Genomic DNA, 19662 nt, shown 5'->3' on the forward strand with positions numbered 1-19662 from the left:
AATGACCCGTAGTCACGTTTATTTTTCATCTATCTTGTAATGCTGATGAGAGAATATCAGTTACCGATTAGTTAGGCTATAAATTCCACTATTATAAATGATGCTATATACTGCAGAAGTCGTAAACCCAACACACTTGTTTTTGGTTCCTTATATATTTGAACTTAAGCTTTTACTTACATCAAAGTATATGAGTTATGCATACATAGTCTATCATCCACTCAGGATAAAGATATACCACACAATGAACGTCACAATTGAATAGATCCATAAATGGATCTATTCTACTTGGATCATGTCTAATGTACTGCCAGTCTAGTCAGTCACATCTCTATCTCTATTTTTTGGGAGTCATCTGCTACGATGCTCAAGAAAGAAACATCTCCCCAATTGGACTTGATAGATGAAATATTAGTCTTTCAATCGGTTTACTCATTTTCGATTAGATCAAGGACATATTTATATTTATTTACTAATATAAGCCGTCTTTCCATATTACAATCCAGTCACATAATACCGCTTAGTATTAGTTAAACGTTAACTGACCAATGAACCAATATTTACTTCCATTTTACTTTACGTGCAAAAACATCAAGGACAATATATAAAAGGGTATTAATGTAATTAATGAATATTTTATTAAACCAATTTATTCGAAAAATACAAGTATACAAAATAAATATACTACACTTAGGACACTAAATCCAACATGATGAAATCAGGATCATACAACAGATTAGGGACAAAGGGGTTGCACTAAGGAAGGACCTCCAGAGCAAGTGATCCTTGCACAATTGTTCGCTCAATCCAATAATTTTATACTCCTGATTAGATTATATTGTTTTAATCTTCATATTCTTCAACATTTGTTTCTCCTTGGTCTAGTTAACAGAGTAAGGATCTTTAGCATTTTAATTGGCAAGTCTGTTGAACAAAAAGGGGGAGTAATTATATAAGGAAGCTAGTGGTGGTGAGTGTGTTTTGGTTGTTATGCTGTTATTGATTGTTACTAAACTATATGTATATGTCCTTCTGTTGATAATGAATCTACTTATGTCTCCAAAAGATGTTGATGATATTGAAGATGAATCAGACCTTATTGTGGTGATGACTTCTTTTACTTTTGAACTCTTATTCAATTTGGTATGTATAATTGAGATGATGATACTTATTTGTTGCTACTAATATTGTTTATGCTGTGGAATTATTGAACTGATTTGGAACTATGATATGGTGCATGTATACCTTGTTACACTTTACCTTATCTGTTGCTTATTTAGTTATAAATTAGTATTTTGATTGTTGATGCGAATTTTAGACATAACATTGATAGTTAAAATTACTATATTATTTATTAAGTTGGGCTAATTAGAGTGAGGTATGTGCTAAGGAGGAGCTATTGTTGGTTGCGGTAATTAGCTTCCTATATCGTTTGGTTCTATTCAATAAATTGTTAAAAGGGGAGGTTGTTGAGACAAGAAGAGCTGATTGTTGCTGAGTGAAATTTGGTAGTGCCAGATGTAGACTCCCACTAAGATGGTTTAAATACTTGTCTTATTTGGTTTGATAATTTAATGAAGAAAATTTTTGGACCTATTAATGTGTTGTATTATTGAAGATACTTTAGTCTAGCTATGAAAACCAATCCTTGACTTTTGAATATTGAATTGGATACGAGTGAATCAATTCAACCATTGGAATATAGAGATTCGATCGAGATTGCATTGCTGAATATGGAGAGTATATCTTCGATTGATTATGCTTTGAATGTTGTAATTGTAATAGCTATTTCAAGGAGTTTCTTTGTATTCACTTAGATTATATGTTAGCAAGCCGAAATTAATAATTTAATTTTAGGCATGTTTAGGTTTTGATGAGAGTTTATTTAGTGCGTTCTAATCTATTCATTGTGGAACTATTTTTGTGAGAGAGTGCAAACTGAATTGTAAACATTGTTGAGTGTTTACTGCCCAAGTCCTTAAAAAGGAATATTTAGATGTGAGTGTTTTAGTTTTTAGGTACAAGTGTGAGATCTCTATACGTGATAAAGTGGGAATCACTTGTTGTATTTGTGAATAAAGATAATGAAATTGCTCATTAAGCTAGGTTCTGCAAATATAGAGAAACCAAATTGTGTAACCAAGTCTTTGGTGTTATCTATTATTTTGTTTGCACAGTTTTCACAGTGCCAAGCTATAGTGACTATCGCAATCTAGCACTCCCATTACAATTTTCATTTTAAGTAAATAAGCAACTTAAGGTAGCAACAAATAAAATTTTCATTAATTAAACATTTGAAAATATTTAAATTCACTAAATTATTTTTGAAAAATAAAATTTAAATTTAAAATAAGTTTAAATATGTAAATAAATATTAAGTTCGGATGTCTTAATCATTATTATTATGAAGAACTTGAATTTTGATAATGAATTAAAATTTAATTTTATTATACATTTAATCTAAAAAATGAAAAATATTTGTTTATGGATTAATAATTATTTGTTATAATCACTACATATATAAATATTTTTAATTAATAAAAATTTAACCCTTTATTTTTTTCCTTTTCACTTTGGCTATTAATCTTTCAAATCTATTTTTACTAAAAATTGTTTGAATTAAAAATTTAAGGGTAAACGCACTCAAAGTTATTAAACTATTAGTAAATTTACATTTTGGTCACTCAACTTCAGAAAGTTACAAAATGGTCACTAAACTATTCAAAAGTTTTCATTTAAGTCATTGAATTATTCAAAAGTTTTTATTTATTTATTTAAGTTACTGGGTTATTAAATTTTATTTTTGAAAGTCCGACTAGCAAGCTTCAAGTGACGATTTGAAGATCAGTACAATAGATCAGTACCCATCGACGAGTAGAATAATATACCTTAGATTCAAGTCGATTTGATGGTTAATGTCAGAGATTAGAGAAGAAATTTGTTTGGATTTTGGTTCACAAACTCGTGACATTTAAAGCTATTTTATGAAAAAAAATGAACTATAGAAGAGAAGTGAAATGAGAGCTTCTAATTGGTGCAGGTGGGGCGAACAGAGAAGGCCATACAAGAATGAATTTAACAACCCAGTGACTTCCGAATAGTTTAATGACCATTTTGTAACTTTTTGAAGTTACGTGATCAAAGTATAAACTTACTAATAGTTTAGTGACATTGGATGTAATTTACACTAAGTTGGGATGAGAACCCACCTGTGCTTAATTTCTAATGTGTACTTTATTGTCGATAATGTTGGGATACTTTTCCTAAAATAAATTCTTGGCACATGACATTTATCTTCCTTTTGAGTGTAGTAAGTTTTATTGTAATGTTGTCTCCATGTTGTCCCACACAGCATTTCTCAATGTATGCTATCTCCACAGAACTTGTGTAATTCTAATTAACAACCCCTAAACCTGATTCCTAGTTTCACAGCAGACCAGAATTTGCATGGAAAGACCAATTTCTTCAATACATTGAAACATGTCTTGAGACCATTTAAACACACAAAAAAAGGGTAAATTATAAAAGCAGACGAGGAACTTAATAAAATCCTAGGTTCTAACAACCTGAAGGAGACAGTTTAAGATGAAGATCAACGCTTATGTCCGCCTCCGGTAATTCACCACCAAATTCAACGAATTCGGGTACTGACGCCCCCAAATACAGTGGCTGCGCTACGTAAATCCGATGGGGACACTCATCACAAGGCGTTGACCGAAGCACCAGCGGTTGTTGCGCAACAAATTTCCCGGCGGCGTTGCTGGTGAACCCTTCAGGAAGCCCCGGCGGCGGCGACGACCGTACAGCATGGGAGCTTAAAACAGGCGCAGCAGCAGCGGCCGCGGCAGCTGCTATGTAGCGTTGATAATGATGATGGTGATGGGTGTGAAGAAACTGGGTCCGCCTCGCTCTTTGACGCTCTCTCTTGTGTGCATTTTGATGCCCACCAAGTGCTTGAGAATTTGCGAATACGCGGTGACAAAACGGGCACTCGAATTTCCTGCTTTCTCCAAAATCTTCTTCGGCTTTCACTGAAACCTCGTCTTGGTCAGTGAGTGAAAAGCCAAAGAGCTTGAGCGACGAAGAGGGTTTGGGGTCGGATTGTTTATCAGCTGAAGATGACCAAGTGCTGGAGATGGAGCTCTCGGTCATTGTATAGATGTAAAGAGAAATATGATATGATCATGTGTGTGATAAACTGATGTAAACTGCTCTCTATTTATAGCTGCACTGCAGTGGTTTCATCATCTTCCACCTTTTTTACTTCATTGAGTGGGTTCATAGATTTAAACAATAATTTCAATGCAATGATAATGTTGTTACTTTGCAGTTTTTGGCTTTTTTCGCCATTAAATTCACTATAATTGGCTAGTTAGTTTACTATAATTAGTGATTAGAGTTTATGATTCTTTTTATAAGGGATAGAGTTTAAAGTCTGGTTTCCATTGAAGATTTAAACACAAATTTAATTGAATTGTTAATTCAAAAATCACATTTAACTTTCACGTTTGCAGGATTTGCTTAGAGAAATAATCTGCTATTTTACAACATTGTACAATAATGATTTAACTATTATCACATTCTGATTTAACAACCTCATTTTGTATCTAACATCTAAACCATTCTCTTCTAAATTTTTCTTAGAAAACGTAAACTATAAAATCAAGTGACTTACTGATAAGTGTTAAAAGTAACATGTTTTAACTTCATTCTTAACGCGTTTTTGAGTGATTATCCAATATTAATTGTGAATTTTATGCCTCTAATCCCTTAAATTCATGCTTTGATACTTACTAGAGCACTTGAGAACAAAATGAGTGAAAAACGAGCGAAAACCAGAGTGTCGAAGCAAGCTGTAGGAGCCACACGGGCTAAACCATTTCACACGAGCGTGTGGTAGGCTGTGGCGATTTCACAGGATTGCACTCCTAACATAAAAAAAATCATAATTTTTAAGTTTTTTGGGCATTCTAAAACGTATATACGATAAAAAGAAGAAGATAGAAGGTGAGCCGTCAGAGAATATTTAAGAAAACAACTCGAAAAACACTATTGAAGCTGACTCTGAAGCAGATTTACGTCAAGATTGAAGGTTCCTAGTTGATTTCTTAGGAAGTTATCATGAGTTTCTTTATTTCTTTCGGTTATATTGTCTCTGGGATGTTTTTTTTTTTAAGTATGAACTAATTTTCTAAATACTTAGAGATATGAACCCTATGATGGATCTTGTCGTTTGATTTTTATTTTATGCAATAAATTTTTAGTTTTATGTGTGCTTAATTCTTGGTTTAATATTTCTAAATTATTGATCCATGTTCAACGAGCTTAAATTGGTTGTTGAATAGACCCTATTTAAGATTAGATCTTGTGTAATTGAGTGGAGTTGCATGCAACCTTAGAAATGGGATGACATAAATCCACTGAACTAGAGTCAAATCTATTAAGGGAATCTATAGCACGAGTTAATGCAATAATAGATGTTTTAATTAGAAGAAATTTCAATTAATCAATTTAGAGTCAGTTACTCTTATGCTCGAAAGATATATTAACATAATTTAGTGATTTCTATGGATCAAGGTGCTAAATAAAGAAATTGTGTAATTTAGATTGATAGTGACATATGAAAGACGGATTCTTTTTTTGGGTATTGTTTCGCTTCTTGATTGTTATTTATTTTCGTGATTTGTTCTTTGTCGTGTTCGTTAGTAATTAATTAGTTAATTTTAGTTTTTAATCAATCACTCAAATTATTCGATTAAATAATAGAAAGACAGTAATTACTAGTACTTTTAGTTTTCGTGGGAACGATAACTTTACTCACCGTAGCTATATTATTAACTGATAGGTGCACTTGTCTTAATCAAATTTGTAGTTAGTTTTGCAGCGCATCACTTGTTTTACTTATAAAATGCGTTCAAAATAAAAATTCCTAAAAAATAGATTAAATGCTAAAACTTTTTAGTACATCATTTATACAAGTTTTAAAGATATATATTGTTTTTAACTTGCTAACATACTAAACCGATTATAATCACTCACCCCATCAAAGTAGCAACTAAATAAAGTCCAACTATGGTTGAAATATCCTAGCATAGTTAGAACTACTTATAGCACTACTTGTGACACTGCTCTCATAATTCTATCGGCAACTTTCAACCTTAATTTTTATTTATCGTTATTTTTAGGATCCATAATTACTATCCGCAATGTAAAACCTCGAATGATGGAAGTTAAATTTAAAAAAATAAAATAAAATATGTAAAGAGAATCACATATTGTCTTTTAATTCTTAGAAAATAAAATAAAATCGATTATTTCGAATAAAATGATAAAAAGATTGGCAAATATTTGGACCACCTGACCCTAAACACTTATAAGGGCCATCGTCTGTAGGCAAGATGTTAATTAAGCATTGCGAGTCGCCGTCTTATATACTAATTTCGTGCAAGCACCATACTCGTTTGGGTTCATAGTGATTCAACCATTCATCCAATTCATACTAATCACAATCCACTTATTTCATTATTTGTCATCTTCAAATCAATGGACATTCATTATGAAATATATAATATCACACCCAAAATGAAAAATTGTAGTTTAACAATTTATAGACCCTTCACGTGTAAATTATGACAAACAACTATAGCTTTCAAAAAAAAAAAAAGATAACCCTAAAAAAAAGACAAACACAAATACATTCGAAAAAGGAGTAACAAGAAGTAACAAAATGATTGAGTCTGAATTCGATTGATATGAGCATTGTTGGTTCGAGTGCGTTATAAAGTATATTATCCTCCTATTTATAGGTTGGGGAGGGACTACTGATAATTTTAAGTATTGTGTAAAAAAAATAGATTGAATTTTTTTAATTTATTATAGAAATACCTCTATGTGCATATAATATAATTTCAGATAAGGTCTTTTGTTTTCCTCTTGCTTGCGTCCTCTTCTTCTCCATTCTTACGTCTACCTTGTATTTGTAATGTTTTCTCTTTCTTATTTCCCCTAATTTTATGCATGCATTCTTCTATTAGGTTAATATAATTTTTGCTCACTAAATTTGGCAAAAGGGCACACTTCAGCATTTATATTTATTTTTATTTATTTTGGTATCTAAACTTTACAATTGATCTATTTTAGTTTTTGAACTTAAAAATATAAAAATTTGATAACATGAAATTATGAGATTGTATCATGTCATCATTTGAACAAAAATGACCTGATGACATAGTACAATATCATAGTGTCACGTTATTGAATTTTTCATTTTTCAAGTTCAAGAATCAAAATAGACTTAATTATCAAGTTTAGATACCAAAGTAAACAAAAAAGTACAAGTACTAAAATAGACATAATTACTAAGTTTAGGAGTCACAAATTACATTAACTATTTTTTTATTCGAAAAGTTTTATTTTTGTAAATTTTCTTACTCATCTCCATCTTCTCCAATTTGATTACCCATTTTCTTTTCCAAGCTAGATGATTGATAACATCAACAAAAGCTAAACCCATATTTCTAATTTCCTCTCTTGCTTCCATAATGCTTCAGATTTTTTTCCTCTTAGAATTTCAAAATTGAATTTCTTTCAAACATCAGATTTGATTTTGAATGATTATTTTTATTTTTTTACTATGTTAAATTGGGTTCGAGAAGGATAAAATTATATTAGAATTAGGGTCGATAAATCAAACTATACTTTCATAAGAGATAATCCCCGTACTATCGGGTTTGGAGAGGCATATAAGAGTGACTTTCATAAGTCACGTGTCCTTTAATTGGTGAATTTATCATTCAATAGATTTCGATCAATTATGTAATTTAATATAATTGAGTTACAGGGTATGTTAATAACGAGTTACAATGATATTATTAGGGTGGTTGAACTAATATGGACCTGGACCTAAGCAAAACATGCATTAAGCGAGGTAGCTTTCTTGGTAGAATGATTGAACATTGGTTAAAGATGTCTATCTTTATACCCACGTCTTAAGATTGAATTGCTGAAATCTCTTCGTTTTTTTTTTAAATTTTAATTTTAACTTAAATATACATCATAGTGCTAACTTTGACGCTCGTTAATTAATTCTTTCTATACAAGTTCGATCTAAATGCAAATATCAGTAGTCCATCTCCCATGATATTCTTCACATCTTCATAAGGTACTAAAAATTCATATGGCCATCCTCTATGAAGTCCACCCGTAGCATTAATGCACCAAGTCTATCCTTAAAAGACGAGTCATATTAACAAAAGCAACCAAGTCTTTGGAGAAAGCTAGATATTTTATGGGACCTTTCATCCTCTAAATTTCCTTTTTTTTTTCTTTATAAAAAAGTAAAATATTGTTTTTGTCAAAAAATTATATTGCAATAGGGGATAAATCCTATTATTTCAACTTACTTTTCAATATAACTAATGAGTAAAAATTTAAAAGTTAAAATATATTCTAGGTTCCTATACACTTTGTACATTTGGAATTTAGTCTCACTATATACTTTCAAGAATTTAATCTCTTTAACTTTTAGATTTAAAAGTCTAGGCATAGTTGTAACCACCATTAAAATTCTTCTATCAAATTTTTTGGTGTGGCATTTTGAAATTAAAAAAAAGCCGCTTTAGCGACCATGTAACAATATAAATAACGTTGAAAATATTAAATAAGATTTTTTTCTTCAAAACACACATTTGAACTTGTCATTGTAAAATAATTTTTCTGTTGAAATAAGTATTCTTAAGAAAAATTGACGTCAACATTTTGATTGAAATAGTTAACAATATTAACTATTTAGACTTACTATTGATATTATAAAAGTAGAATGACCAAATTATGTCAAAAATTAGAGCATATAAATTAAATATCAAGTTTAGCATAATTTAGGGCCAAAATTAAAATTTGACTGTTATCTTATATATATACACACATATATAAAATAAATAGGAAGTCACCGTTAGTCTCTAGAACTCTTATGACATTCAAGTTATATATAACATAATATTTTAATCGAAAAATTTGCAATATTATTTATTTAGGTTAATTAATAACATTATAAAATTATAGAGACAAAATTATATTAAAATTAATGAATAAAGAATAGATTAACCATTCTTTTTCTAGAAAGTGCAAAACATAAAAGAAGAGAGCATCCACGCCATGTGTCAACAAAGTAAGTTGACCTTTCCTTTATATATTAGTATGGTTATAGACTTATTCATAGGATTTGGATAAAAAAAGATAGATTCATTTAAAATATGGTCCGTGCTTGAGTTTAAACATTTAAGGTTCGAGCTCGACACGATTCATTAGTTTATAATACATTATATTATGTAATTTTTATAACACATTAAAAAATAAACATATACTAAATATATAATACTACTCTAATATAGACATTAAAATAACGTTAAGATTATTATATAAAAATTTTCAATAAATAAAAATATATAAAATTATTAAATATTAAATTAAATTAAAATAATATGAATATATTTTAAAAAAAATTAAAAAAATATCGGCAGGCCTAAAACGGGTTTGAATCAATCTTTGCAAATATAGACAGGTTTGAGTAAAATATTAGACCCATATTTCAGTCCGGGCCGAGCTTAGGCAAGTATAAAGTATGTTAATATCATGCTTAGACCCGGCTTGAACCTGACCCAACTCATGAACACCTCTATATGATTCTCAGCCCACACTTCATGTTGGGTTGATTATTTGTTTGTATCAAATTATAAAATAAACTTATGAAAGTTTAAAATATGCTCTAAATCTCTATACACTTCATACATTTGAAATTTAGTCCCCATACTTTTATTTTCTAGAATATAATCCTCTACTTTTGGATTTAAAAATTCAGGTGTAGTTGTTACCACTATTGAAATTCTTCTATTAAATTCTTTGGTGTGAAATAAATAAAAAATTCTCTTGATAGTCATATAACAATAAAAATATCATTAAAATACTTATTGTAATTTCTTCTTAAAATACTTATTCGAAACCATCACGATAAAATATTTTTATTGGAATAGTATTCTTGTGAAAAATTGACGTTTGCATTTTGATTGAAATAGTTAACAATATTAATTATTCGGACTAACTAATGATATTATAAAATAGATGGAACAAATTATGTCAAAAATAAAGTATATAGATTAAATCTCAAGTTTCAACATAGTCTAGAGGTCAAAATTGAAATTTGACCATTGTCGTATAATGTTAAAAAAAGAGCAACCCAAAACTAAAAGAAATTGGAAGCCACATGTCAATCTCTAAAACTCTTAGGGTATTTAAATTATATATAATCATGTAATGTTTCAACCGAAGAGTTTACAATATTAACTATTTGGACTAATTAAAAATATAATAAAAATATAAAGACCAAATTATGTTAAAAATTAAAGTATATAGATTAAAATTTAAAATTCAACTTATTAAAAGGACCAAATATGATATTTAACTATTTTTATAAAATACAGAAAAGGAAAAGAGAGCACTGGGTTGCCACACGGCAGGGATTGTCACGTGGCAGTATAAGGGAAAGGACCTCCTTTTTATATTTGATTCTATTGATACTTGTACGGTTGTCCCGCTTTGGGTTGGATTAATTATTTTTTTATGTTAAATTATAGAATAAAAATTTAAAAGTTAAAATATATTTTGTATTTCTATATATTTTATACATCGAATAGTCTTCTATTTTTATATTTAGGAATTTAGTCTACTTATGTTCTAAAATTAAAATTCAATTCCAATTATTATGGTTGTTAAAATTTTTCTATTAAGTTTATTAATATGATATTTTGAAATTATAAATATATATTAATAATAAAAATAATATTTAAAATATTGATTAGGATTTCTTTTTTTTAAATAATTATTTGAAACTTGTCGTGATAAAATATTTTTCTGTTAGAATAGTATTCGTTAACTAATAATATCGTAAAAAGAAAAGAATAAAGTTAAATAAAATAAAATATATAAATTAATCTGAGGTTTGAGCCAAATTTAAAATCTGACAAAAGAAAAATAAGACAAAACCAAAAAGAAAAACCACGTGTTATGGGGAGGGTTGTTGGGACCTTACTTTTATCTATTATAAATCCAATTATCTATTGAATTGACAAAAAGGCCATATAAAATTATTAAAAATATTATTACATATTTGGTATAAATTTTAAAATGATATATATTTTAAAGTGATGCATAATTTTAATTTAATCCAATTATACAAATATAACTTTAATTTTGATTTAATTGTATGCGTTACAAATAAATTTAATTATTTTCACGTTAAATACATGTAGTTATTTATTGATGAGTCTTTAATTGACATCCGCATTATTATCGGAGAAAATAAATTTGAGTGCATTAAAGCGCATTTATCTTTCTATCTACGAGTTAAAGAGATCTTATAAATAACCCTAAGCATTGTACAAAAATAAATATATTTATTTATTAAATAAATATAAAATGACGCCGATAAAGATGATCAATGAATTTCTATAACCAAATCAAAATAAAAAAAGTGTCACATTACACCAAATCTAAATTTATAGTTATTTAAGACTTATCACAATATTTTTATTTTAACATTAAAAAGAACTTAAATGATTATGATCGATAATTATTGAATTCAATGACAAAAAAATTAAAATACCCTTAAATAAGATCTCTATTTCAAGTTTTATAATTAAAAGGGTAAAGTACTCTCAAGATCGCTCGCTCAATTATTAGTAAGTTTACACTTTGGTCATTCAATTTTAAAAAAGTTACAAGTTGGTCATTGAGGTATTTCAAAGTTTTGAGGTTTTAGGGACTTCTTTCATAGTTGTATTCCAATAAACTTGTCACCGCCCAGTCTCCTCTTCCAGCATAGAAATACACCGAACTAGAGCTTCCCCCCCTCTTTTAACTTTATGATTTAATTTTCCTTGAAATGGCTTGAAACTCTGCTAATTTAAACTCGAAGCCCTAACAAAGAAACTCTTCGATCTCTATCCACCGTTCTCAGATGGCTACCTAGCTCTAATATGTTCCTCTTCTTAGCGAGGCTTTCTCCTTGACCTTTTGGATTGAGCCTCTTTCACTTGGAGCTCTCCGACTAACCCTTAACTGAATTTGATACGTTTGAGTATCAAATTTTTTATTATTATGTTTTTATTCTTTTTTCTCTAGTTTTATTTTGTCCCTTTTCTTCGGTAAGCCTTGTTGGGGCTCATTGAAAGAAGAGACTTTTTCTTATTTGCTTTTTTTTTTTTGGTATTTTTATTTATTTTGATTGTGGATGCGATGATATTTGGTTGTTGGTTCAAGATAATGGTGTCTAAACAACTTGATTGTGGATTTTCTTAGATTATGATTTTGGCTAAAGGAGAAATGGTGAGTGGGTTAAGAATGAATGGTTGGTAGGTTGGTTGGGTTAAAGGTAAGGCATTTTGCTAGGTTTGGGGTTTGAGTTGTTACTGATATTTTTTAGATTATTGGGCTAGAGAGTAATTGTGTAAAAATTGATTGACCAAAGTATAAGCTTTTTTAAAATTAAGTGACTAATTTATAAATTTATTAATAGTAAAGTGACCAAATTGTAAATTTATCCATCCCCACATCTAATATCTGTTACAAAATTAACGAGCAGGTGATAAACTTGTAACCTTAAAACATTTCAGTAACTAAATCATAATTTTAAAGTTAACCAAAATATAAATTTACCGAAAAGATAATCGTTCAAAATTTTGTTTTCTTTCATTTGAGATTTGATTCCACTTGATTTTGAAATCGTGGAATGTAAGGTAATTTATATGCTTTAGACAAAAGAAAGAAAGAAAGAGAGGATGATGGTCTTTTTCCCTTAAGAGGTAGAGGGAGGTGTTGTGGTTGGATTGGTGAGGGACAAATAAAGGCTGACATATGAGGTTTGAGCTATGAAAAAGAAATAAATCATTTCATTCTACTTGTACTTTGCAACATGCCATACAATGACTCATCCTTGTACTTAGACACGTTGCAAAACACCGTTGGCTCCTGCCTCACATTGCTTGTCTCCCACTACCCTACGCAGGGACCATGCTCCTCCGCCCCCGTCCTTGACTTCTTTTTTCTTTTTCTTTTTACGATCCACCGCAGTGTCTCCCATAATCCAGCCTTGTTTCACATCCATTTCCGTATATTTTTTTTCCTTTTTATAAAATTGAACCTTATATGGACTGATATTATTATTATTATAATAATAAAAATGACGTGAGATCAAGTGCTTATACACGTTTTTACTCTAATTTAAATTTTCCGCCATGAATATCTTCTATTTTTTTTGGTAAATGCAGAAAACTATAGGTATTTTAAACTATAAGCATTTTAGACACTACAAAACCATCTAAATCATTGTGTAGAATTTAAAGAATTGTATTGCTAGTCGATTTCCTTCACGAAACACATGTTTGAAAGCAATTGTTCACCCATTCCAGGAATAAGGTCTAATGCTGCCAAGCTATCCGCTTCCTTGCTAATATCAACCCATCATGGATACCCTATAATTTAGTCTCGACAGTACATCTCATTATAGGTTCCAAATATCTTCCCTCTTTTTTTGAACATTAATCCCATCATATTTGTTCTTTTTGATATAATGTTTAGAACTACTCATAGGCCATAGGAGGATAATGCACTTCAGCACGCTCGAACTCACGTCCTCCTGCATTGACAATAATGCCGATGTCAATCGAGTTAAGCCTCAATCAACTCGTCATGAATATCTAAATGTACTTGTAGTTACCATTAATAATAAAAACATACCCCCTAAATATTGCTAAATATAAATAATCTTTCCTTTCTCCACATCAATAATTTTTTCTATTATATATAGAGAGATAAATTGTGATTAAATTAAATTTGATCGGAATTGAGTATTTGGAGTCATATTTACTTGCAAATTAAGTTGACTATTTCACATAAATCTTTAGTCCACTGGTTAAATATCTTTCTTTATTTTTTTAATCAGTAAAATTTTGGTTCAGCTAGGTCGGAATTGATGCACTGATGGATTTTAGTGAGACATTAAACCAGTTCCCCATGTGTTCAATCTTCTTTATTTGGTGGCTATCTCCCACCATGCTTGACACAAAGCAATTTTACATCATTCCAGAACATAAAATACAGCTTATATTTAAGCAGCTGCCTATAGTTCTGCACCTACTTACTACGCGCCTAACTAATGCTGTCATTTCGCCTTTCTCTTACCATTCTTTTTGGCCAAATCAATGCCCATTCTTTCGATTCAATTAACTGAACCGGGAAATTATTGAGTGGCTAATTCAATCAATCGCACGGTTTAAATTAGGAGAGTAATCATTATTAATATTAGTTATGGTTTAATGCAATAATATTTATTATACTCATAATCACAATTTATGATATGATTAGGATATCTTGTACCAATAATAATTTTGATGTTAATCGAATTAAGATTCAATCAGTTGATTCGAATAATTTTTTTACTTTAAGAAAAAGTTCATCATTGATCAAGGAGTTCATAGACTCATAATCTAGAATCAAAGTTGAAAGTTGGCACTGAATTGCTAGGAACATGAGTGAGCGCGGGGGGAATCGAACCCATGGGCGACGGTGACGATGGCTTGAGACAAGATTCCGCACAGCCACATGGTGATTCCCATCCTGAGCTCAAACACTCTTGCTCAATCCCGCTTCCCCTAATTTGAAACAACAAAAACATGAGAACAATCAGACCACGAGCCGACACCCAAATGGGAAACAAATTAGAAAGGCACAAACATGAGCGTTTCCCCCCCAACTTCGAGTTAAATTTGTTATTAATTTCTGAAAAGAGATAATATTAATAGCTAAAGTATCTAAAGAAGGTTAGCTAATACCTTATTAGTGGGTAAATATTCGATAACTATTTTATTCTTTTTTCACGATATCTCTCTTATGTGGTCGTTTTTCCATAGCAATTAGGGGCGTACTCGAGTAAAGTTAAGCTTGAATACTAGCAAGCTCGAGCTTAATTCGAAGCTCAACATTCAGTTCAAGCTTGATTGAACCTCTATTTTTAAGTTCAATGCTCAATTAAGCTCATACATATTCAAGTTTCAGTTTGAGTTCAGCTCGATAATTAAGCTTAGAGTTAATAATATATACTAAGGATAGTAACATAATGTAATAATATAAAAAATATTTAAAATAATATTAAAAACGTATAGTTCAATAAGGCTTGTGAGCCGTTCAAGCCAAATATTATCAAGTTGGTTGAACTTGGCTCGATGATTAATAAATCGAATTTAAGTTATTTTTTTTTAAGTTGAACTTAATAATTTACAAATATCATAACCTCATTTACACCCCTAATAGCAATATGTTTATTTTTTAATGTCATGAATAACAATTCGATTATCACAATATAAAGTGAATGGTAATTTGGAGGGTTTCAACCTCAGTGGTGTCGTTCAGCTAGGGCCATCTTTGGTGATTGCTTTCGACTAACAGATCAGCTCTTGGATCTTTGGCTGAACCATCACACGCCTTTGATTACGACAAACTGAAACAAGCCTACCTATGTACAAAGGTACTCTCACAACGACGTACAGCGTATCCGTAAGGGACCACATAATTGGTAACTATGCTTTTAACCCCCCTCCCCCACTACGACGTGCCCCTTGTCCATTGCTCAATCGTGGCACGCGAAACTGAAGGTTATAGTCTAGAAAGTTGACCAACTGGATATTACCATCTTCACATTCATAGCCTTAAAGATGGATCCCCTGCTTCTTATCTCCAAGGGACTACAAGCCTGTGTTGTGCAGTTGAATTATATCTGAAATAGGTAAGGAATTTTAGGTAGGTGTTAGGGCAAAGGTGAACCAAGCTGGTCGTCACCATTGATTTTTGGTTCCTCGGTTTGGTGGAATTCTACGTTTCGGCTTGAGATGATTTGGGAGATTTTATTCTAGATATTATACATCATAATCAACTAAAGTCCATCCTATATTTCTTATTTGTAATTGTCTTGCTTTGTCAATAAGTGTATAATTTCCTTTTTCCCTTTAAAAGGAAACCAATGGAATTTTGCACGTTGGATTTAACATCTTTTATACATAATCGATGCTAAATATTATGTTGATACGATAAGACCCAACTATTTAGTGTATGTAAGATTATCTCATTATATAATAATTTATTTGATGCTTCAACTTTATAAAAAATTATTTTAATTTTTATTTAATTTTTTATCCTTTTAATCTTTAAAAGTTAAAAGCGAAGTTTATCATATATATTAATCATTTGTAATGTTAATCAATTCAAAATCGCATATTGTTTAGAAAAGATAAAAATAACAGACATAAAAATAACTTGTTTATTATTTTTAGGCAATTGAATAAAGTGCTAAGCCCAAATAGATAAGTTTTTTTACCGGTTGTTAACATAAAAAAGATGGATATTTGGGGCACATGGTTTAAGTTTACTAATACAAAATTTTTTTTGGTTGAAAATAAAAAGCAAATTTAGTACATGACTAAAATATCACTAAAGCTAGAGCCCAAACAACACTACTTACATCGAGCTGTCAATATCCTCCTCCAGAAGTCTTCGTACGTGTGACGATGGATCAACAAGTACAACCAATTGATTTATTCCACCTCCCGCGTCTTTTCTAAGCAATCAGCAACCTTGTTGCTTTCTCTCAAGACATGTCGAAGTTTAACTTGCCAATCTCTATTACACCACTCATGAATCAGCTGGACTTCTACTGTATTACTGTTTGCTGCAAAGCCATTCCTAATACTATCAATCAACAGGGCATTGTCACTTTCCACCTCAACCTGTCTGAAACCCCTCATCCATGCTAGCTTCAAGCCTTCAAGGATAGCTCGAGCTTCAATTTGAAAAATATCAGCCATACCTATTACCATTTCAAAACCCACCAACCACGGAGTTAGGATGTTAATCTTAGGGGCCCAAGCTAAAATTAGACGTGCTACATAACAATCGATTTAAACATATAAACAATCTACTCAAAAGAAGCAACATTCCAACATAACAATTGATTTAAACGTATAAATAATCGATTCAAAAGAAGCAGCATTTCAACATAAAAATCGATTCAAAAGAAGAAGAAGCAATATTCCACTATAACAATCGATTTTTGGGAGGGCTATAGTATATCTACAAAGGGGGAAATTGTAAAAATAAACCTTGGGGGGACTACTTTTATTTTTGGGAGGGCCATAATATATCTACAAAGGGTTAAATTGCAAAAAATTTAAATCTTGAGGGGGGCATAGCCCCTTTGGGCCTCTACTGGGCTTCGCCATTGCACCCTCCGCTTGGCCCTCTCAACGCTCCTCCTACTACTGCCTTTTCTCTGCTTTCAACACTCCTCCTACTATTGCCTTTTCTCTGCTTGTTGATATCGAGCCATCAATATTAATCTTGACTCATCCCGGTTCAGGCCTTTGCCAAATATTTTTATATCTTTGACTTGTATGCCATTTGCTCTATGCTGCCATTGTTTCCATACGATCTTGCCTATGCCGTAGTCGAGGCTATAAAATTCTGGCTACTTCCGCTAGCATTTTTGAAGATAAAGTCATTACGATTCTTCCAAAGGAAACAAGTGATTAATGTAAAAAATTTCAACCATTCTCCTCCACCGAATTTTAATTCCCCTTTGTTCATGATATTCTAGTGAATCCTCCTCTCAAGTATTGAGCTAAAGAAAAAATTCCAATTTTTCCTGGGAATAAATGCTTTCCAAATAGATTTAGCAAAACTGTAGTCCCTTACCATGTGAATTGCCATTTTTACAGGCTAACCACATTGTTCACAAAAGGGAATCGATGTCATACCTCTCATTGGACATTCCTTGTTAGTCAAAAGTCTATTTCGAATAAGCAACCATAGAAAAACTCACATCCTTTGAGGTGCCACAACTCTCCAAATTAATTTATCATACCCAAACTACCTTGGTCCACTAGTGTTAAAAATATGCTATGGGAAATTCCCTGCTGACATCCACCTTCAAGAGATTTGATTAGAACCTGAATCCCTCAACAATGTGTTGCAAGCACATATTCAAACAACAATATCTCTGGGGAGCATTGTAGATAACCATTTTGTATTCCATTCTCTTTCTGACATCACTAGGTCACACACGCGAAGAGTTTCATCCAATAGTTCATTACCAATATACTACGGTTGATAAGCTATAAAAGAAACATATTTCAATCCCATTGTTTATGCATTTTTAGATGATTAATTATGCAAATTAGTGAATTTGATGCTCCTAATCCTTTAAATTCATGTTTCTATACTTAAGAGAGCATTTGGGAGTGAAAAGAGCAAAAACGAGCCAAAATCACACAAATAGAGCTGTTTTAAGGATCCACACGGCCTGAGCCTTTCCACACAGGCTGGCTACACGCCCATGTGCCAGCCCGTGTCGATTTCGCACCCTACTTCCTAGGTATGCGGAAAAACCCAATTTTTACGCTTTTTGAGCATTCTAAAGTCTATAAATACCAATTAGAAGAAGACCTAATGGGACAATCAGAGAAGATTGAAGAAAACACTCGAAGAATGCCATTGGAATCAACTCGAAAACGGATCTCCCTCAATATTGAAGATCTCCATTTAATTTCTTTTGAAGTTTATTGAGTTTCTTTATGTCTTGTGGTTATCCTAACTTTGAGATGTTTCTATTCAAGATTATAAACTAAATTCCCTAGATACCTAGGGAGGATGAACCTATGATGAATCTTATTATTTGATATCTGATTTACATGATAAATACTTGATTCTTGTTCTCAATTATATATGCTTATTTCTTGTTTTAATATTTTTAGGATATTAATTCATGTTTAATGTGCTTATTTTAGTGGAGCGAAAGTCCCTGTTTAAGAGTAGATATAGCATAATTGAGTGGAGTTGCATGCAATCCTAGAAATATAACGTCATAAATCTATCAAATTAGAGTCAAATCTATTAGGGGAATCAATAGATCGAGTTAATGCGGCAATAGGGGTTTTAATTAGAAAGAGATTTCCATTAATCAACCTAGAGTCAGTTGTTTTTACTCTCGAAAGAGATATTAACATAATTTAGAGATTTCTACGGATCAAGACACAAGTGAATAAATCGTTTAATTCAGATTCACAATACTAGGTGAAGTCTAGTGGATTCTTTCCTGGGTATTGTCTATCTCATTTGTTATTATTCGATTATTTTGTTGATTTATTCTCTGTTACGGTCTTAGTTAGATTAGTTTAGTAATTTTAGATTAAAAAAATCGCTCTAATTTGTCGACTAAATAATAGAAAAATGGTAATTACTAGTACTTTTAGTCCTCGTGGATACGATATTCCCTACTCACCGTAGCTATACTATTGTTCAATAGGTGCGCTTGCCTTTGTCATATTTATAGTTAGTTTAGTGACCATTAGTGGTTTTAACAGACCCAAATCCTTTAACCAAGTTTCATTCCAAAAAAAACACCAAGCTCCCATCGCAGATAGTCCAAATGAGACCCTGTTTAACCTCATTCCAAACACTAGTAATGGATCTGTAACACCCCTAACCCGTATCCGTCGCCGAATTAGGGTTACGAGGCATTACCGAACAAATTCAACATTTTTTTAAAACCAAACTGATCACAAC

At 31.1% G+C, this 19662-nt stretch overlaps 1 protein-coding gene across 1 annotated transcript; it reads right to left on the bottom strand.

Moving 5' to 3' along the window:
• Positions 1–3442: 3442 nt before the first annotated feature.
• On the bottom strand, positions 3443–4324 carry LOC105790427 (zinc finger protein 6). Its single transcript, XM_012618016.2, has one exon. It carries the CDS (start codon positions 4150–4152, stop codon positions 3559–3561), a length of 594 nt encoding a protein of 197 aa, XP_012473470.1. The 5' UTR covers positions 4153–4324; the 3' UTR covers positions 3443–3558.
• Positions 4325–19662: the final 15338 nt, after the last annotated feature.

This window comes from Gossypium raimondii, chromosome 8, assembly GCF_025698545.1.
Source record: "Gossypium raimondii isolate GPD5lz chromosome 8, ASM2569854v1, whole genome shotgun sequence".
Taxonomy (NCBI): Eukaryota; Viridiplantae; Streptophyta; class Magnoliopsida; order Malvales; family Malvaceae; genus Gossypium; species Gossypium raimondii.